The following is a 23,491-nucleotide window of genomic DNA, read 5'->3' on the forward strand; positions in this document are numbered from 1 at the left end:
ATCTGATGATAGGGGCAGGCGGACTTTACAGGCCCGTATACTGCGGGTAGGGGTTTCTGCTAAACTATCAGATATGTCTACTGAATACTGACAATGCAGAGTTTAAGTGGACATTTATATTGTTAAAACAGAATGTGGATACATATTAAAAATATCAAACAAACCACAATTCAAAATTATTACTGTAATAGTAAACAGTCTTTACGTACCAATAAAATATTAAAATATATAAGTGTTACTTTAAATTTTCCTTGTACATAGTTCAATTAAATGAAAGTTGGACACCTTTTGTTTTACATCCAAGAAGTTCTCAGCCACTAATTAATAACAAAACAATTGAAGTGTGATTATTTCGACGGTTTCAGCATTGAAGTTACTGACCTTTGACGCATTTTATGAGGAAGCGTAGTACGGTATTACCTTACAAAAGGTCATTACTACAATGGGTCTGCCTAACAGCCAATTACAATAGCGACGTTTTGCAAGTTTGCAACAGCCTCTGTCAGGCCATGTTGACTAACGCTCCCACAGTTGAGTGTGAGTGTTTCAGTCGGCACGATGATGTGGATGGTAGTGTTGGGTCTACACGCCGTACATGCCGCCTACCTGCCGGCACCCCGCTACTACACGCCGTTCTACCTACCGGACCTTCCTTACCTGCCTGACTACTACCAGCCACAGCCCTCTCCTTACTACCGATTTGTGAGTATCCCCCATTTATTTTAAAGGCATCTCAAGAAATGCTTACACAAAAATGAGCAATGAAGCAATAAACTATCTATTTTTTATTTAGTCTATTTGCAATTTGTATTTTAAAATGATCATACAGCAAGTGATTAATGATGCAGTAAGTGGTGCGTGATACATTTGAATATTGTAAATATAATACTTCCCATACCAATGTCATGTTTTCAGCCAGTTCGTGGATAAAAATGTAAGTAGTTTGAATTGCACCACTGAAAGAGCATGAAGTAAAATTATCTGTTAATAATTGCTATTATTTTATGTGTTAATTACTGATTTCTTTCGAGCGCAATGACTTAAGCCAAGCCTAATATCTAATTATATATATTAAGCTATTAGCTAGTAACTAAAGTTCATTTAGTGAAATATTTACAATGAAAATCAATAGTATCGATTGTAGTCTAAATAGGACGAATCAGAAATATAATTTTAATCCACATTGATGATAGAACCTCGAAATAACTTTACTACTTGTCAAATCATGCCTTTTTTTACTTTTGAACGAACTAGTGCATTTATTAATAGTCAAATTTCAACACAAGTCCAATTTTCAGACTACCCTAATGGGCTAACGTAACCTAAAACCTAATTTGAGCAAAGACATTGGCTAGGTTGTTTGATTTAAAACAAAAAATAATTCAAATAGTGATAAAAACTGTGGTCAGAATTTTAAAATCTCATTAAGTCAAACGCTTTTGGTTGAAAAACGTTTACTGAGATCACAGTCTAATACATCAAAGCAGTTAAGTAACAGGGTGTGGGAACGAAGCAGCTTCCTCCCCTCCCTCTGGTGGTGGGAAGTGTAATTAGCATTTAAAGGACCGCGGGGGTTGATAAATAAGTAGGCAAATACGGACGCCAAATTTAATCTCCAGTTGAACCAGAAACACTCACCAACAATGCTGTGCAATTATTTTGTGTTTGATTGTAATTAAATTACATATAATTCATATATCCCGATAAAATCGTTGGTCAGTGGGAAACCAAAACAGAAATATATTTAGCAAAGGAATATTTTGGTTAACTATATAGGTCAGTAAGACAATATAGTGGATATAAACTCAATTACCGTAGCTAGACCAGTCCCGGGTCTCATTATTGTGTAGTCTTATCTCAGTTCTTGATTCTATCTGAAACCTTGAACGAGATGGCGTTTTTTAGTTATTTCCTCAAGGTCGGAACTTTGATATTAGGTACTACATAATCTGCACGTTCAGCCCAAGGTGTGTATCAGGAAAGGCGCAGAAGAAGAAAACACTATTGAACTAGACCAGACCGTTAAATTTGAAGTTAACTATTTCTAAAAAAGTGGTACAATCTATTTAAAGAAAGTGAAATATTAAATTGCAGTGGTATTTTTTATTAGTTGATGAATTTGTTGTTACTTAAACCTCAAAATAATCATTAGGTGGTTCATAATTATTGTCCTGGATTAACTTGTCAGTAAATTAATATTAAAAAAAGATTATAAATTAAACAACATGGGTGTAATAAGCCGAACCGAACTAAGAATGGATTGTCAAAACATTTTTTCGTCATACTGCAACAAAAACAGTCGTTTTTAATGCATGCATTGTGGGTCTAAAGTACTATAGTATTTTTAGTCTCTAGGGAGTAAAAATCAGTTGTTGTAAACTGTTGTAAATTTTGGTTGTGGCAATCTAAATTATTTCTCGGTTGTTTACCATACCGTGTATTTTAACCCTCTCTCATTTTACAAAACTTGGCCTTGGGTCAAAAAGAGTCAATTTAGGCCCTAGTGATGAAATATAATATTTTTACATTTAACAATGAACTATAGAAACAGTTGCAATAATCAAATTCATTGTAACAATGCAAATAGTAACAATTGCCTTATTTTTTAATAATTCATTACACTTTTCTAACTAAGATTTATAAAACGTGTATAAATGAGATGGTTATACAAGCATATTGCATGTTCAACACTGACAAATACATATATATATATAATATACACGTGTACTTCAAGGATTAAATAATACCCGTGAATTATAAACAAAATCTTACTACGAATCATTAAATAATGAAACTTTGTTACATGAGAAACTGTATGAAAATTGCCTTCCTTGTAAATATCAGGTCCACGTATTATTGTCTATCCAATATTAAATATTGCCTGTTTGTTAAATATTGCATTTGTAATTATGACAATTACCATTAGTAGAAGAATCAGTTAGTCTCATAATTGATTCTACAATCCAGGTCAAAAGTTTTTTATCAATCCAAGAAATACTAAAGTTGTTATTGTTAAGGCTTATGAATGATGTTCAACTGATACATAGACTGTCGAACCAATAAACATTGGTTATTAATTTTTATTTTTATTTGTAAATATGCAACTAAGAAGGGCAAGGCACACATAGTGTCTGTTAAAATTAGATTTATTTTGTTGTTGCATGGACTATTATTTGATCACTGTTTAACCACTGTGGGTTAGTTTGTTCAGACATTGTGAAATTTGAAGTTTGCAAGGTTTTGTTTTGAAATAATCATGATAATGGTTATTGTTTAGACAAATAAAAAATTAGAAACATGGCTGGCTCACTTCATATGATATGGAATTATATCTACGAAAAACCTTCGACAAAAAATTAATTAGTTTCAATTAACTTTAGATTTGCATTCCACCTCGGGTATATTGTATTTATTTTAGGGCATACTTCCTAAATATTTTCATGTATTGTAAATTGTTACTTGAATGTTAATTCGAACTACAACAGTATTACTCGAGTTCCTGTATTCATACTACGTACTTTTAACTCTATTTTTGAAATAAAGAAATAAGACAAGCACAATGCCATCAGATATGTCACACGAACATTTCACAAAGAGATCACGGTAGAAAGCATGTTGATTTTGTCTTGTAAAAGTCCTGCACATTTCACTTTATATCCGTCAAATAGAAGCATTCACAGACACGTTTACATCAAATGTCCGTTATAACAACGCTATTTAAATGTAAGCCCTTGGCAAGGGACAGTGAAGCTTTGAAGAGCTGATTCTGCTTAAACAATTTGCACTTTGAAAGTGCCACAGGCGCTTAGAGTAATTTGTCTGTCCGTCAGATAAACTATCCTTGTTTGGGGCAAGGTAGATGTAATTCATGAATGTAATGAATGGGAGGTGGATTTTCAGTTAGCACAAACAGAGTAGCTTTAACTATGAATATTATTTAATGAATTTTATTTGTTATTATTACTTAAGTAGCTGTGTAACAGTAAGTAACGTTGACGACGGACAATATATTTTTTTGTACTCACGTAAATGAATACTTGTCAAAACTCTATAACAGAGTGTTTTTTACACAAAAAAATTGAAAGATCACTCTGTGTATATTAATACAACAGGCTACTTGTTTCTGTCAATGAAAAGCATGATAAGCATACTTTCAATAACTAATCAAAACACAAATTTGACGAAGTTTCTGGTCCATAAGGATTCTAAACCCGGAAACGCTATGGGAATTACGTTTCACTAATCTCTAATAGAAAACGTCCTCAATATACGCGTAAATTCATACAATACCGTACCAAATCCATAAACCTACCGAACAACAGCTTAAAAATAACTCTTGTTTTAGCACTAGAACAAAGGTTCCGCCGTCACAATAATCTATGAAATAATAGTTTTTGTGGTAAAACCACCTTATATTGCTGGTTTCAAAAGCATTATATTTCTTTTTACTTAATCGAACATTCAGGATGAGTAATATTACTCTCTTACAGCTCTAAAAATGTCCTCCTGCAGCGATATAGAAAATTCAGCTAAATTAGTGAAGCAATATAACGTCCTGTAATCCAGCTACTTGGAGGTCACGAATTGTGGATATCTAATAGGCAGGATCTGTGGATTAACGTCCGCACTAGTGAGTACTGTGACTGTCCACAGAACTATCCTGATCAGACCATATTATTAAATATAAGAAAACAATTTGGCTCAGATTCCACTATAAACTGTAGGTCCCTTAGTTGTCATTGGCTGTATGGGATATTAATTTAGCCCGGTCTAAGGAACATGTCGGCCTTAGTCTGTTTAGTGTTTACAGTCACACAACAACTTACTTAACGGTCTCAACAATTTCACGTAAGAGTATCACAGTTGAGAAAGTGCAGATATAGTGAGTGGTTGGTGCAACCATTGACCATTGACCATAAAGTAGTTGCACAAGACATAAGATGCCCGGTGACCAAGGTCCTTGCCTAGCTAGAGTAGGCTGACTCTGACACAGCGGTAATGTCGTGTGGCAATTGCTATTCTATTGTGTCAATCAAGGACGGACGATACGTTGATGACTGAACACCTGTTACAACCTTACTAAAGGAAAGTACTAAGATGATTACACTTACTATTTTACGGTACTGTAGGAACATCTTTAATTAACTGAAACATTTGTATCGTTTGAAATCAAATCAAACCATATTTTCTTTTATTGCCTTGAACATGTATACATGCATGGCTTGTTTCATATTGCAACGGGGGGTTGATTTGATTAATTCTTACTTATCTTTATATTAATTTTAAGTTAGAGTATGTGCATAAACATGTGGCAAAATCTAATTAATTAATATCCATTTATTGTTTCGCAAACACATACTGTACTGTAATTGCATTTTGAAGTAAAACTGACGCACAGGTGCACATAATTAGAAACAGTAAGAATATTTTACGGAGTAAGTAAAGTGTAAATATATGCATAACTTATCTTACCAATGTCAGAAAGAAGGCCAAAGAATATTCTTTAAACATTAGGTTATAATATTTATATTTACTTCCGAACATCTTATAAACTGAAGGAAATACTAAGGGATTACTATCCAGAAAAAATTTTGTTAGTCAACATGTGGTCAAGAATGTTATTTATTTATTATTCTTGTTTGATTTATTCTTATTATATTAGTTGTTGGTATCTTTTCTTGTATAATCTTAAAAAGATGAAACAAAATACGAAAAACTTATATTTCAATAGTTTAACTGTCCAAAATCAATGAAACTGTTAAACTAGAGTTTCTGCTTTAGTTTCTCCTACTAAATTTTAAGATTTTAGAAATGCAGATTTTTCGATTTTTGTATGGTTATTAGGTTTTGTACTGTAACATTCGAGATGTCAAAACTTCAGTATTTAAAGATGTATAAACTGGCTTCCTTTTTTTAAAGAAAACTTATTGTGATTTGTAATTAAAATTCACTAACATTTGTTTTGGAAACTGGTTATTAAGGAACGCGGCAGCGTTCCGCCCCGCCAAGTCCCTCAGCGGTACACAGCTGCTGCAGTGTATATATACATGACGTGACAAAGTGGCTTTTTTACTCGTCTATAGCTCTGAAGAAACAAAAGCTATTAAAATAATTATTTATTTACTGGATAGGGGCACTCATTCTCAACAAAATAAAAAAAAAAGATTTAAAAAAACGGTTGTGTTTGAGCCAAGAAAAACTAGTTTGAAAATTCGCAAATTTTCCGTGTTCTCCTTCTCCTCCTCCTTCTCCTCCTTCTCCTTGAATGTTGACGGACCTACAGCCCAAACCACTGGCTCAATTTTAATGTTCTTTATGTTGTTTGAAAGCCCTTAACGTGTAGATGTGCCTTTTGAGGGTCTCAAGTCGGTGCATTGACCCATAAACTCTTGGCAAGCTCTCAAAGTACGATTTTGGCCCATTTAAATAACATGGGAATAAAATCAAAACAAAATAAGGGCCAGCTGCGATTAAATCTCAATCAATTTAAATGTTAGAGAAATTCTTAGGAACAGCTGAAAAATTATTTTAAAACTTTTATAAAGTACTAGCAGAGTACCCGTCCTTCGTACGGGGTTGGAATATAAGTATAAAATGCTTATTGCAGTTATACTTAAGCTTTGCGATTGCAATGGGCGGAGGACACAGTTTGATAAAATTTGCTTTTTTTTAAATTTACAGTATTCTATAGTTTTACACATCTACCATAGCCATAATGTTCTACCATTTCACCAAACAATAGAGAAAAATAAATTATCAATTCGCAAAATATCACAAATTATTCATGAAATGAAAAACATAAACATAACTGTAAACAATCCTACTTTGACAGTTCTCATTGCGAATCACAGTTTTTTGTTGCTGCTTAGTTCAAATTAGCTGTTTTCATAAATGCAAAAAAAATATAGTGCTGCACCCTGTTGGTAAATCTTATAACTTTTTAATGCTTTTCCATATCATAGAACCAACTTTTTTAGTTGAAACAGCTGACTAAATTCTTTAATTCCCTTTAAATATGAATACTTATAAGGTTAACATGGGGAATTACAGAGCCACTGGGGCGGAGCCCGAAAGGATTTTTGAGATAAGAATATGCCTATAGTTAATCGGGAATGTAAGCTATCATCATGCCAAATTTCAGCCCAATCCGTCCAGTGGTTTATGCGTGATTGAACTTCAAACAAACAAACAAACAAACACACAAACTTTCACATTTATAATATTAGTAAGATTTTTCAGAATGATTTGAACTACTTACTATATAAAATTACTTAGAGCAGTGATATTCCCCGATACTTTCCATTGAAAAATGCAGTGTACCGATGGTACACTGGTACAGCAGCTCGTCATTTTTAACAGTTTAAAACTACTTATCAAAACATATGAAACCTAGGAACTTGAAACTTAGTACTAGTAATAAGGTTGGTTTTATGTTTTGATACACCAAAACAAATAAAACAATCGGGAAAATCACTCTACGTATGTTAAGCAAGCAATTAAATAGTGAGATGTAAATTTAGGATAAATGAGTTATTCAATATTTGTTGTGCCTTATGCTATTTCTAACAAACCTAATCTGTTTGATTACGTTTTACCGCTCTAATAAGGGCTAAATTTACACTATTCTTTAGATGTACGGGTTTAATTATCAGAACACTTATGTAACACCAACGCATTTTATGTTGTTCAAGATGACCATTGATGAAATTTGAAACTGAGTTTAAGCCCAGGGGGTTTGTTAAATAGAAATTTTGGTACGTGTGTTTTTAATCGGTTTAAAACAGATAAGACAAAAAATGTAGAATTTAGTTCTACACAAACAATATTATTTAAATTAAATTAGATTTAGTTGTGCCGTGGTCAATATCAGAGAAAGGGGGATTTTTGTTTTAACTGTTAATTTTCTACAAAAATAAATAAAATCTAACAAAAAACCACTAAGTGGTAACACTTTCCCTGCCAAGTCAGCAATCCAAAAAAGATAATAAATCATTACTTTTCCGCCAAGAAAAACAATGTAATGTATGTAAGTTTGGCAACTTGGCGGCAGACTTTTGCTCGATCACTTTAAAAAATACCATAAAACTAGTTTCATTGAGCAAGTATCTCTCCCATTAGTACATTGCTAGGTGAGAGCTTATTTTACAAAATTTGACCTTATTTGTGCCACATTTCATAAAATCATAATAGTAATGGTTTTATATTTACTGATTACCTCGAAATTATTATACTTAGTTGGACTAATTAATTAGAGAAGTTGATTTGTGAAATTATCCACGAACGTAACTTTAATGAAAAAAACCAAGCAAAAGTCTGCCGCCAAGTTGCCAAACTTACATACATTACATTGTTTTTCTTGGCGGAAAAAGTAATGATTTATTATCTTTTTTGGATTGCTGACTAGGCGGGGAAAGTGTTACCACTTAGTGGTTTTTTGTTAGATTTATTAGTTAATTAACTTAATCTAAAGTTGAAAGATACATAATGAACTTTACGTATTTATTACAAATAATTCCCTACCGACACAACCCTACGAAATATAAGGCCTTAGTAATTTAGTTCACAAATTAGCATATAAAAAAACTTTCAAATAATTTAATTTCATCGATTCAATATTCCAATGTCACATTGATACAAAAACAACACGAATTCCCCTGTGTCGGCGATAGCACAATATTCCTCTGTACGACGAGCCAAAGTAAATAAAACCAGAGCAATTAGTTATATAACCTACAAACACGGGAGTCTGGTCCTTGGTGGTAAACATCCCCGATGTCGAGTTATATAAGTGCTTTATATAATGTTCTAAATACATCAAACTATTTAGACGCCATAACTGAGAAATGTTAATACCTTCATGAGAATACACGTTTCGGCGGTAGCTATTTATTGGTCTATTTTGGTCTGGATTTACAATATTTACATTTTTTTATTTTACAATTAGATAGTATAATATTTTTTATTACCTTTTAGACCTTGGCAGAAGAGCAAAACATAGAAATCCTTTTAAATTATTTGTCTGTATTATCATTCATTTCTTAATTATAAGAGAAAATGGGTTGAATATTCGTTCATACTATTTAACTGAAACATTTTCCCCTTCCTTATGACAGCACCCTACTTCAATAATTTTATATTACTAGTAAACTTGATGGTATTTGTGTAAATTATATCAACTGAATGACATGCGTGCAGTGATAATACGAGTATGGTCATGTTACATAACGACAGTTACATTTAATTAATAATTGTATAATAATCAAGCATCGTTGTATGCTAATTATGTGAAACACCTCGCAATGTTGGGATGGGAAAAGCCGGTAGACGTAATAGCTCGATCAGGAAAGCTGACAAAAACAGTTATGTTTGTCAACAGTTGTTATAGATAATAGTTAGTGTAGTGCATATTGCAAAGTATTATTTACTGCATTATTATAGTATTTTTGTTTTAATAAAGCATTTTTTTTGTCAAGTTGAATAGTCTCGTGGAAGGTAGATTGGAGGTAGTTTTCTTGACGATGATGTTAACAGTCAAGAACCAAAAACATAGCAAGAAAAAAATGTACGGTATCAATTAAATATTGTTAGACAACTATCACCGAGAGGGTTGTGTAAGAACCATTACATTTTATTCATTGCAGCCTCAAAAGGCCCTGGAGACCGAAAGTCAAAGCAAATGTTCAGTACCAAATCCCGTAGACAAGGTGGATGGTTATTTTCGATCCCTGACAGAGTGACTGTCCGATGTTATATGCATGTCCCACTTGTCTTTACAGTATTAAAACATGTTGTATCTTGATGTATCCCCTCAAACACATCAGCTCGATGCATAGTAACCTTAATAGCGTTTGACCAAAACAAACATTGCTCTTTCAATTGAGTGGATTGATAAGGCGGGGTGGGGCAGCTAGTGGCGGTGTAAGGAGGTCGCGTTATGACATAACCCTCGACATTCACCTCCTCAGTCAGTGTTCTACCAGTCATGGCTCTACTATCACTGCTGGTGTTGCTGGTGTCTCCAGTCGTACCACTGGTGCTGGGCCAAGCCGCGCACCTCCTGCAGGGCCGACCCTTCCAGGCGCTCCCACACCGCGACTTGTACGCTCGTCAGATACCCCAGCCCTTCGCCCTCAGTGGAGCCCTCTACACCCCCGCCCAGTACCAGTACTATGACACTTCAGCCCCCGCTCCATACACATCGTACCCTTACGTGAGTAACGGCAACATAGATGTAGATTATTTTAAATGCTTTCAAATGCTTAGTTGGACTGTGCTTTATTATTATTATGAGTGAATTTCATACCTTTGAAATCTAACAGAATCAGTTTTATGGACCGTTAGGCAAACGAAGATAGCTAAACACCCATTTTTAGGCATACTTAATGTAATGTCAAACTCGTTGACTACAAAAAAATAATAAAAAAAGATTTATTAATATTGTCAAAATAATATATTGTAATTTTGCAGCTACAAGTCTTAGAGTCGAAAAATGTTGTATTGATAAAGTATTCTTATCATTTTATGATAAAATTGAACATTACTTCTAATACATAAATGTATGTATACCACCTATAGACCTTATTCTGAGGGGAACATTAGCAGATCAGCCTGGGATATTGCTCTTGGTCAAGTATCCAAAGGAGTACAACATTTAAATCCGTTAATTAAGTTTAAACCTTACTTCTGTTAACAATAATTATATTTTTAAACGACATGATTTTTGGGTGTGGTCATTGATCCAGTTAGATACATTTTTTGGCATCACTCACCTTTTTGAAACAAGGAGAACTTAGTACCTGTCCCCCCAGTTTAAATCACACACGAACACGTAAAAAATTAAGGACTTTAGTAATTGTATTCCGATGTTTCGTCGCACCAAAGTCAACGTCATGTAAACGTTGAGAGTAAATAATGATGACGACCCCCAAATCTTTTTGTTTTTATTTTAAACGTGTGTTGTATGAACTGTGATGATAAGGACTGCGTTCTCCTTATTTCAAAAAGGTGAGTGATGCCCAAAAATATTTTCTAGCTAGAACAATAATTATATCATAGTTTTCTCTTCACACTATGGAGTATTTATATACTATTGAGAAATAAAATCAAATCTCACCACCATAACAATCTAATGCCTAAGAACAACTCACTTTATCACAATTTTACACGCCTCATTGTGTATGTAATGCATTTGCATGTATGTAGTGTGCATTTGTAATGAGTTGTACTGCTTGATATGAGGATTTTATTATGATTTGGAATAAAAAGTGCAATACAATTTATTGTTTTTGAAAATAAAACAGCTTGTTTCGGCAAGCTTGTTACTATAGTGACTCAATTACGACGCCAAGTCCTTCACTCTCCATTGTTTTGACGAAGGCTACGTAAGTTGTAAAACCTTCGTTTGCTCACGCAAACACATTTTTGTCAGTAAGTTCATCGTTAGCTCAAATAAAGCAATCGCCGGATATGAGGTTAAATTGTGAACAGACAGAAGACAAGTCAAACCGCGGCTTTTAAGTAGCCTACAATAACTCATAATTTGGGTTTGCTTAGCGAAAGATTGCAACGAAGATTCATTTAGCTTACACCCAACTATAGCATTATGGAGTTATCAAAATTAAATTCCTCGTTTTAAATTAAGTTTTTTATAGTATATACCTGAACCTGAGTGTCTTTACAAGTTTTACTAAAATAGCGATTGGTTTTTAAAGGACTTGTATGGAAAGCAATTATCGTTTAATGAAAACGTTGCTGCCGGCATCTCTTTAAAATAAGTTTAATAAGTTGTGATGGGTAATAAAATGTCCCTTGCAATATATAATTGACAACAATAATTCAATCAGTAGATTGTTGTAATAACTTCTTACTGCTTGCCGAAAGCTCAAGCTCCATCTAACCAAACCAACAATTATTAACGTGATGCAGAAAGTATAGTCACTGCATGACAGACACTTTTTTGAACGGAATTAATACTAAACTTGGAATTATCTTACTGTCTTATATAAAATAGCTTTTCCAAACTAATTTGTATGTCAATGATTACATTTGAATATAACTCCGGCAAATCAAATATGATCAAAACCTTTAATAAGAATATTAAGATTGAATAAGGAGTTTTATTGCTTTACGTCTGGACGAATATTATAAACACTTACATAAGATGGTTAAATAATATTAAAGATGTTGTGGATGTGTTCTGATACGTCATCTGGGTGAAAGGAAGAACATGATTAACTCCTAGAACTCTTACAACCTTCAACAAAAAACGTCAAGGTCACTTAACTTAAGAGAAAAATTGCACCATAAAACGTAATCGCTCCCATTGTAACATCGCTCATCTTTTGCTCAATACTTCCGCGAGACTCTTCAGATGCAGACATTTCCAAGGACATCAATAGTTAGCTTACATAAACAGTTTCATAAATAGTCTATAATACAAACAGCACCAAAACTGTCATGTGAGTATATTTCGTTACATATGACAGAAATGTTACGGACAGTGGACTTACTTAAGAAACGCCTGTTGCCAATTTGTCAAATGTGGCACCTCTTGATCAGTGCCTGCAATTTCAACCCATTTAGAAAGTCCTGCTGTTTTTAGCGTGATCGTTGGTGTCAATTGTATCATTCATGGAAAAAAATTACGGCATTTTAATTATAACAATTATAAACGATTATTGGATTAGTGTAACAAAAGGTTAATGTAAAAAAGTCTTATTATTTGACGAATGAGTTTTCAAAAAGTAATACATTTTTCACTCCGAGACACTAGAAAAACGAGTTTTTAATATTTCTTAGCCGTGCAGACCAAGAGCTCAAGTTACGACTACTTAAACAAATACACATGATAACAGGGAACTTCAAAGTTGTCTATTGATTGAACAAGCCTTCTATTGGTAACAAGAACTGTTGTTAAACTGCAATTACTGAACATAAATAGTCCAGTGTCCAGTGGTCAATGCGGAAGTCCCTCCTAAGGTAGTTCTGTAGCCATTAAAGGTTCTGCCGGGTGTGAGTAGACCGGAACAGCAGTGATGGGAGTGAAATCAATCTATACCGTCAAACTGAAGCTTTTAAGTAGACATAGAAACTCCTTATGCTAATGTTATATACATGAAATTAAGGTCAATTATAATGTAGATGTTTATGGGGTTTCTATTTATTTCAGCGAAAATGGCTAATTTCAATACACACGTTGGCTAAACACGTATTGTCGCCATACTGCACTAAAAACAGCCGTCTTTAATGCACTTGCTGCTGGTCTAAAGTGGCATTTCAGCGAATTTCCCTATAGGGAAGTGGCTATTACCATTACCGTAGGTGGCACGGTATGACCTGGGCCTGGGACCGATATACTTTTTAGTTTTGATGTCCCTAGAGGCCAAAAACACTAGTCGTTAATTTATATATATATATACGTATATATCGCCCGTGTACGCGATAACTTGAGTAATTTCGGTCAGATTTTTATAAAATTGGCTGAAGGTGCAAGGCGCGATAAACTTGAATGAGTTCGCGAACCAGCATGATTGGACCATGGGAACGGGGTTTTATGGAGGGTTTTACGGGGTAAAAACAAAGTTTGTTCAAATAATGTAATACAATGTGGGTTGTTTTGCAATATGACGAAAAATATGGTTCATCACACGGGCAAAAAGTGTCTTTTAAACCCTCGCTCATTTTCAGGTAAAACTTGACCTCGGGTTGTAAAGAGTCACTTTAGGCCCTAGTGATGAAATACACTATTTTACTCTTAGGGCAAAAAATAATCAGTTGGAGTTGAGCACATCAGATAAAAATGTTTTTACTTTTAAATTTAGCAACTGATTTCTCGAAGAAAATAATCCCTATTGATAAACACATTTTTGAATTGTCATAAACATGTTTTGATATTTACTATCATGTCACATTCAATTATTCACTTTGATAATACCAATATTTTAAATTTTATAGTTATTTAGACAAATCTGATAAGTTTGAATTTATTATTGTTTGGGCGAAGCAATACAAGTTCCCTATAACCATTGAGTAAACTAATGGAACCAATAATAACAAAACAAGATTTGAACGCATTATTTTGAAGCTCATTTATCAAGATAAAAAGTTTACACAATTATTGTTTTGTAAGTTAGTTAGCGCTGATTATAAAGGCCCAGCACGATTAAAACAGTGCTATGCTCACCGCTCAAAAGTGTACCCATCCCTCGCTCATAATCCAAACTCAGCATAAGCTCGAGTCGAAAATATTCTCTTTAAGCTCCAGTGGTGAAATCTACTGTTTACAATCGTATCTAATTCTATAACATTACACTGTTACAGCTATTACAGTTTATCTATTCAAAACAGTTTCTTCTGATGGAAGCCTACTCCACTTTCCCGAGCACCACCTGTAGGTTCAAGGCCAAGTGTTAGGGCGTCACCACAACAGCTGATTTGGCTGATTACTGGTCCATTAGGGCCTAACGGGGCCTTGACTGAGATTAGAATGTCCCTTAGAGTAGAAAGTAACACGAAGTACGATTTATTTGCATTTATAAAATACAACATTTTACAAACGTGTTGTGTATGACAGGGAAATCAAGAGTTATAAATTATTCATAACTAACTTAATAAAAATAGTACATATTACACAATTGGTTACTAATTAAATTCAACGATCCTTAAATCCTTAATCTTCAATCCTGAATATATAAATTTAACGAACTGTGTTTGTCCTATAGGGATATTAATGAAAAAGTGTATCGTTCCCGGATCTAGGTCTCTCCGTGGCCCCTGCTACAATAGCTCCACTATAAAGCAATTTGCTAAAATACAAATTGTAGCCAATTGAAATAAATGTTTCTTCACCAATTTATTTGTCTTATGGTAACTGTAGGAAAAGTATAATGTGCAACTCGAGTTCAAAGTACAATTGCCTCACTTTTCTCACTAGTTACACAAATAACTATAACCCCCTACTTTGTTATTATTATTTCTTAAAGTAAGTGCATTTTGCTAAAGCCTAATTTGATTGATCAGTGCGTTACGATTTAATTCGTAGTACGTTTTTTTGCAGCAAACTTAACTAATAGGCTATTTATTAAATATTTTAGTTTAGGGAATTACAATTAAGTTACAAAACTAATATTATTAGTTAGATAATTTAGGTGAGTAGACATGAAATTCTCAATAAATAAGAACAAAAAGTAAAACAAACAAAAAATAAAAATACATAAATATTTTGAAATGTATTAAAATATTTAAACTTTTGTTTCATGATATATAAAGGGAACGATGACGTTTTAATACCCAAATAAGTCTTATGGAAATTTTGACTATACTAATAATTCTTATATTAGGTTATACATTGAAATGTTAAAGACATTCAAGTTCTTTTGTTGATCAATCTTACGAAGATTAATGTAAAATATTTTACAGTAAAAAAATAATGTTTGAAAACGTGTGACGTGAGTAGCTTTTAATAAATCCAGCAAAAGATTTTGTTTCACCTGTTATTGTAGGAAGTATGTTTGACCAGATCGAAGAGATTACAGTGTAAGAAGTGTTTGCTTGGGAGGATCACAATAAAGATAAGCCGGTCCCTGTACTCTTGGGACTTCTGTAGAAATAACAACGGAGATGCCTTGAGAAAATAGTAGCTACTCTTCGAAAACAACTGGAGAACTCTGCTTCCAAATCCTTCTTTAACTTGTTATCAATATCTCTAAGACATCAGATCGATGGCGTGATACGAAACTGGGGTTGGCGTAGCCCTCTGCAATAGGTTATTAGAATTATTTTTTTCATACATGATATAGCCTTAGGGAAATCGTTCTCGTTTTTACGTATCTAAGTTATATATTACTATACCCTGCTACTAACAACATAATTCCTTACGTACAAAGTAATTTTTATCTAGTAACTATCAATAATATAAAAAAACATTAATATTATAAATGTTACCGGCAAATTATATAGACCTAATGCAGACATTAATTTCAATACTAGTAGTGTTTAGGCTAAGTATGAAAAATAGAATAAGAACTTTAGGATTTTATAAATTTTGACTAGACATTCTATATCATACCCAGGTGTGTCAGGGAAAGTATAAAATATATAAGTGTCAAAAAATACCATTTATTTAAAAGGGTTGATTTATTTTCTGTATGGTTAGGTAAGGTTGGTTGATAATTTTAGTTAATTTTATTTTATATTGACTAATGCCAAAAAAGGAATCAAAAGTAAAAAAATCCCTACAAAAATAAAATATTGTGAATATGGTTAGGTTAGTTATTTTAGATTGGATAATTTAATGTCAAACAAGGATAAAAAAGCTCAAAAAAGTCCTGCAGCAGCGTATTTATCATTTTCATACAGTGCCAACGGTCCTTAGAAAGACTAAGCAAAGTATATAATGAGCTATATTTCATACTTTGCCTGCTTCACCTTCTGTAACAAAAATAACATTGACGTGATAAGATTTTTACTGATCACAAATAAACAATATTTTCAGATTTGTTAAATTTAACATCAAGGATAAATAAATAATGACTTTAGTTCCGGGTCTCTTTCAGAACCAAAACTACTTTACAAGGTAACTCATGTCAAATTATACTAAAATAACATATACAATAATTAATTATGATAAAAAAATGTGTTAAAACGCTTTTATGAACTCGCTGTGCAGTTACTAATTAATTACTTTGCGTTACTTGCTAAAAGATCTGTGCCCACCTCTGTTGGCTGAATCTGTTTTTAGGGACAGTAAAAAAAAAAAAAATAAACTATGTATTCTAAGTGGCATAATGCTATTTTGTCATGGGCGTCCTAGGATATTAACGAGACCCTCTATTTGCACCCAAGTGAATCTATATTACTGTGAGGATCAGAGGTTCACAACTGATTACATTTTTAATCGTGCCTGCTAAAGTAACGTATTTACGTTATTATAAAGTAGTATAGTTATAGTATTAGTTATAGTAAGTATTAAGTATTATTAACGTGTTATTAAGTCTTAATAATAAAATAATAAATAAAGGTCATGAGAAATCCTCGTAGGCTTTGATTATTGTAATCAACTGTGAACCATTACTCATTTGAACATTACTTTTATCTTATCAATATTATCAGATCTATAAGTTAGGAAGGTGCCTTGAAGAGATCTTAGCCTTGTTCTACATAGACAATCGGTCGATTTGAACACATCGGCCCTTAGTCAAGGATCGCTGCCCATTCCTAGCCTTGCCCACAATCCACCGTGCCACACTGCATTATGCCGGACAGACCCACTTATTGTTTAGATATGTTCGATTACTTCCGGGGTCGGATCCGTGAAATTACACTCAGTCTATTGATATCGCAATAACTCGTCTATAGGGCCATTGGAAGTAATGCACCTTTGTCTTGAAATTTAGCAACTACCTGAATGTCTTTGATCTGTGGTAGGAGTACTAAACCATAGACTAAGGGAGTATGTTTTATCTATGACTAAACTATATATTGATTTAGTTAAATCTTATAAAGGTTTGCTATTAAAAATCTCGAAAGACAAGCGTGTTGCAATTGTTCATGAGTTTGTAGTGATCATTGTCAGTAAAGGCTGTCTGTCACAAGTCGCAGGTTGCAGGTCGTAGGTCGCAGGTCGCAGGTCGCAGGTCACAGGCCACAGGTCGCAGGTCACAGCTGTTTTATTTAAGCACTATATAACGAGTCATACTGGAGGTAAATTGAGAGAAAAGGGCCATATTTGTAAATAAGTAGCTGTTAAGTATTGTGGTATTATTGGGTATACACAGACATAAAGCCGAAACCAGAAAAAAATGAACGGAACTGTGTACGATTGAAATTTGTATAGTTGATTATTTGGTTTTGGCTGAATGTACAGACATGAAAAATCTATTTTAGTTATTTGTTTTGTTAAATCTTTCAATATTATATTCTTGAGAATACACACGTTATATCAACACTGAGTTTAAATATACTAGTATTATACTTTCAAAGACTTAGCTTAACATTCAACACGGACTGATGCTGACTAACTCGAGGCCAATTGATTGTATATTTGTACTTGCGAGGAAAAACACGATTAACTTTGGACAAAGGGCCAGCTTACGTCGTCATTTTAAAGTGTCGTGAGTGGTTGAAAACAAACAGAGACATTATGTTATATCACAGTGAACCCCAAAGGGAAACTCAAATATTATATTAATACATGATAATGAGAATATAACGACGATGCCTTTTTATCAACATGGATGTAGCGAGCCGCTCTTTAGCTGAGCGACGGCCACAATTTTGAAAGTGGCAATGACGGACGGTGTGTTCCTGTAAAACACACTAGATTTTTCCAACCACCATTAATTAAATTATCATTACAAACGGATCAACTTTTAAGTTGTATATAAAATTTCATTAGGTCAAGTTTGTTTTTATGTTATTTGCTAACCGGTTGTTGGTATCTATACTATTAATTATGTAAGCGATGTTTTTAAATCAAAATTGTGAGGGTTTGACTGCTCGCAGGATGATGTCAGAGGGCCCAATTAAAGGTCTTGGCCCAAGGGGGTCGGGAAAAATGGCAGATTATGTCCAAACCTACATGAAAGAGAGAAATAACGAAAATATCTTCCTTTTAAAATACATTGGGATTGAAATAGTATATTTCATAACAAGAGTAGAAAGTGAGTCATTACATATTTGAGACAATATTTGAAGTGCAAGATTTATCGTGTAAACCTACGTTTATTTGAACGGGTTCGCGAATCAGCATGATCGGACCATGGGAACGGGGTTTTATGGGGGGATTTATGGGGTAACAATGGGGTTTTCTTGTTTTTGACCCTCAAAACTTAAAATTCCCCAAATTTTCTCTAGGCCATAAATAGTTTTGTAAATTGAAGTGTTTCTGTATGACTATTGGTTACGGAGAAAATTTTAAATTAAAAATTCCTATGTTATTCTTACGGAGAATAAGTAAACCGTTGTAGTTTGCTTGTTTATGGATATATTTGGATCAAACCTGGCAAATCTATTTATTTTATACTAAGCTATTAATATTTTACTAAAACACACACTTTATTACCCTCCCTGTAGGTAGCAAACCTAGGTACTCGTAAAAACTAATGTCATTTGAATAGATTTAATTGAAAATAAAATCATGCAAATGGAAATTCGCTTAGTCTGCAGGTTTGCTGCGGTGGTGGTATTTAGGTTATGTCTTCGATTTAAAGTTAATATTTTATTTAGTTGTTGAAAATTAAAACCGTAGTTGATAAAACAATACCAAATATTTGTTTGTTTACGTCGGCAAAATCTAAAAAAAGATTGTAAACATAACTTTCGTATAGTAAACATTCTTTTGTCGTAGTAAACAATGTAATGATATATTTTTGCAGGTGATAAACATGCAACGAAAACATGTCATTTTACAGTAGAGTTGCGTAAAACGTCTTTGTTTACATTTAACATGTGATTAGAAATGTATTAATAGCTATTTACATTACAAGTGTAGTAAGAGCGTTTTTACATCACGCAGGTGAATGTTGTGCAACGAGCGGAAGCGAGTTGCATAATTCACCTAAGTGATATAAACACGCTCTTGCGTAACGCTTGGGATAGGGAAGTTTAACATGGCGGGTTATGTAGAATTGTTATTCTACTCGTAATTTTGTTGATAGAGTGCTTGAAGTTTTTTTACTAATCAACAAAATAATTTAGATAAATTCTGCTTTCACTAAAGATATCTAAGAATTGATTATTAATTTAAAATTTTCTGAGCTGCTGCGTTAAAGACAATTAGATCCTTAATTTGTTCAAATATAGCAATAATTTGTTTTAAATTTGAGCTTTTTAAGGGCTTACGTACCTACATTATTTCTGTTTTTTCAGTCAAATCAAATAAATTGATTGAGTTAAACTCGTTCTTATTTTAGCTCAGATAGGCTAATTGAGTTCTAGTTTAGAATTATAGTTTTCATAATTGGTTATTCAATATACGACTAGGTTATTGAAAACCATATTCCATTGAAAAATATTCGCTGTAGTATGGAATAACATTTTTGGTTAATCTTAATGAATTGTATTGGTCTTATTGGTAAATGTTATTTATTCGAAAATATTATTGGTTATAATATGCATTCAGTTTTTTTTATTCTCTAGTACCTTAACAACTTTTAAACTATGTTAGTAGTTTTAGTAGTGTTGTTAATGGAAGTATTGTCAAACTCAACTGTTAACCTTGTCTTACGTACATGTTTATGTGAATGATCGGAAGAAGTAGGAGTGTTTAGAACTGACTAGGCAGAGTTGTGCTCTATTTTGCTAAGATGTTTACAGTGTAAGGTCCTCAGCAGTTTTGTCAATAGGATGATATGGTATTGTTGGGAGAAGATTGTTAACGTATTGGTTCTTGACGGTCCAGTCAAGATGTTTACATTTTCAGACCACAATCGTATCATTTGGTGAGAAGGAGTGTAGGGTGGAATTAGTCTTTTTTAGAACAGAACCATCTATTAATGGAATATTGCTAGATTATATTTAATTATAATAAAGCATTTGGTAACAATAATTACTTTTTTGCGTTTGGAAATTTAATTTAATAACCATAATTTGTTTAAAAGCTGTAGGACGTTTAGACGAAATGTAATTTACAAAATTTATTTACGATTATAGCTCACAAAACTGGCAGCAACATTGGAATTCATGTTAAGTTTGACTACCCACTAACACTACATTTATAACAATTGGTTTTAACAAGAATACGGTTAAAGTAAATTTTGAATAAGTCCGTCTTTGATGTTACAAATCGTCACGTACTCGACAAAATGAATATGCAAATAAAAATAAACTATGAATACGTATGTGGAAAATTAAATTAGAGAAGGAAAACCTACCTAGTGGTCAGATATTTCTGTGTAACACTTGCAGCTCACAGATCAAGGGCTGGCGTTTACAACCCTAGGCTTCATATAGCATTGATGTAGACTCACGACGTGTTGCGTGTTAACAATACCCTATGATGTTTGTATAATTAACGCGTGTGACGACCACGAGGAAAACATTCCGGCCACAAATAAACTTCTCTTAATTAACAGGACTTGCAAACCTGCACCAAGACGTCCAGAATTGAAAAGTAACGCTGTTTAAATAGGTCGTAAAGACTTACTCTTGGCATTCGTAATTAAAAACTCTCACCCCGCACTTAAATACCGACATTGCCTCTTGTCTATCACTTGAAAGCTTGGGCCATTGAGTGGGCCTATTCAATCCAAAAGTAAATAAGTTTTAACTGGTAAAATTACATTAGATATAAACTGACAGACTTTTTTAAAACCTTCTTTATTAACCGCATAATTTGTAAAGAGTTCCAACCTGTTTTCTAACTATATAACATACCATTTAATTGATAATATGTGTACCGAAACCGGGCTAAAATAATACAAACTGAGATTTAAGTATTATTAGTTATCAAATTATTTTATCAGTATAAAGGAGAGAACGAACAGTAATTATAAAATGTAATTTAGAGTAAAACAATCCTTTGTTATACGTATTTCAATTACAACAAATGCTAACATGTTTGTCGCCGACTTTATTGCCTTTGTTGACGTCACTTCGCGTTTGCCCTCCAGTACCAACGCCAACTGCGTTATGTCAAGACTGTTTTGCTTTAATATACAAACGAATAAAGACTACACAGAAGTGTTTCATAAGAGTTAATTTTATCCAGTATATTTTTTATATTAACTGAATTATATTGTCTATGTAAATGTATATTATATACACATATATTTTATAACAAATATATTGACAGTATTATCGATTAAACTAACCGAATTCACTTTTCAGAAGATGCTGTAAGCCTTTAGGTGAAAAAATGTTTATAATAGATTCATGAAGTGGGTGGTAGTGCTCAAACTCCATTAGCTTCTGTGCATTTTTACACAAGTGTAATAACATTTAACTTGGATTAAAAACCATTTAAAATTTAAACCTAAACAAAATTGTAGTTGTAAGTCAGCAAAAACTAACGAATATTCTTTACGTAACGTTAAACATTTTTCAATAAAAAAATAACAACCAATAAATAAGCCTCTTCCTCTAGTTTTAAATTTAAATTAATTTAATCATATCACTGAATGAAGAGGTCCTTAATATAAATCAGTGCTATGTACATACGATTTTGTTTTTGACCATTATTAAATTTTATAACTTGTTCTATATTTGTTTGTTGCATTTCTATTGAATTGGTAAAATGTATACCATACCATAAAAGCAAACTACTACGGTTTTAGGTTTTAGATATTAAAGACATATATATGGCATTGTAAACTCATCAAGTGTGCTATCAGTGCAATTGCCTATTTATAAGCCTACTGTATATCTTTCCAGTAAAATTCGTGACCCCACGTTCGTGTTTTGTCCTCAGTATTTTACATGTTTTCGAAAGCCAAGAGAGATTTTCAAACGTCAAAGCTAGATGTTCCCCGGCAAGATTGCAATTTTGATAATTGAAATCTGAATATTATTACTATTTATAGAAATCAAAAATGATTTCAAATAATCTAATAGCCTTGCCTGCAATGTTTGTAATTGCTGTTTTGCTCTAGAATAATAATCTAACCAATATGGTGGTTATTAAAAAGAATATTTGCGTTGCAGCTTTAATTTTTCATACAAATATAAGCTACATGTAAATATATAAATTTGTTAGGATGAGTATGAACTGGTACTGGCATTTATGGCAACTATTAAATAAATATTAGTTTTCAAATATTACTGTATATGTTTTATAATAGTAGCCTATTAAGTTGAAATATCACTAGATTTATTTGTTAATCCATTAATCCGCTATTTATTTGTTAATCCATTACTAAACCTTATTATGACCATTATTACGTATCATGAATAATCTATATTCATGATACGTAAATATAGATTATTAGGCATATGCAAATGAGAAGTAAAAACAGAAAAATAATTACAAGTAGGTACTGTGATTATTAATATTTTGCTAACTGTGACTTTATAGTAGCCTAAATTAAATAAAGTAAAAATGTGTATAATTTCTTAACATAATGTTATTAAGTTAAGCCCCTTTCTGGATTTTTTGTATCCCGCATGTTCACAGTGAGCGGAAGTAGGCCACAAACATGTCAACATTAGCTAAACATACAAGCCCTTAACACATGTTTGGGGCTACCTTGTTAAACATTCAGCCACAAGTCTACCGCTGAGTAACTTGACTTACACCCAACAACAGTGTTTGACTATAACAGCCTAAGATAGCTATGGGCATTAACATTATTTCTGCTTACGTGGCCTCCATTAATAAACAAAATCGCCAAATTGGTTAACATAATGATTTCATGAGTACTTAAATTTAATTTGTTTCCTTAGACAAATTCTGTTCTATTTTCCATTTAGTACTTGACTAGCTGTTGTACCCGTGCTTGGGAAGAGGGCACAGAATAGAAACATTTTAATCTTTAAATCTGTTGCATATAATAGTTAC

General features: G+C 32.9%; 1 protein-coding gene across 2 annotated transcripts in view; it reads left to right on the forward strand.

Moving 5' to 3' along the window:
* The first annotated feature begins 542 nt into the window (after window positions 1–542).
* LOC129005835 (superoxide dismutase [Cu-Zn]-like) overlaps window positions 543–23,491 on the forward strand; it is a 33,314-nt gene continuing 10,365 nt past the window's right edge. Inside the window, exon 1 of one of the 2 annotated variants that reach the window (XM_054434852.1) lies at window positions 543–702. In XM_054434852.1, the coding sequence (XP_054290827.1) occupies window positions 559–702 (144 nt within the window). In that variant the 5' untranslated portion in view covers window positions 543–558. Of the gene's footprint in view, window positions 703–9,955; window positions 10,211–23,491 lie in introns of those variants that run through there. The other variant, XM_054434851.1, reaches the window with a different exon arrangement.

Source organism: Macrosteles quadrilineatus, unplaced genomic scaffold, assembly GCF_028750875.1.
Source record: "Macrosteles quadrilineatus isolate MER2022 unplaced genomic scaffold, UCM_ALF_1.0 Scaffold_36__1_contigs__length_1205136, whole genome shotgun sequence".
NCBI classification, from domain to species: Eukaryota; Metazoa; Arthropoda; class Insecta; order Hemiptera; family Cicadellidae; genus Macrosteles; species Macrosteles quadrilineatus.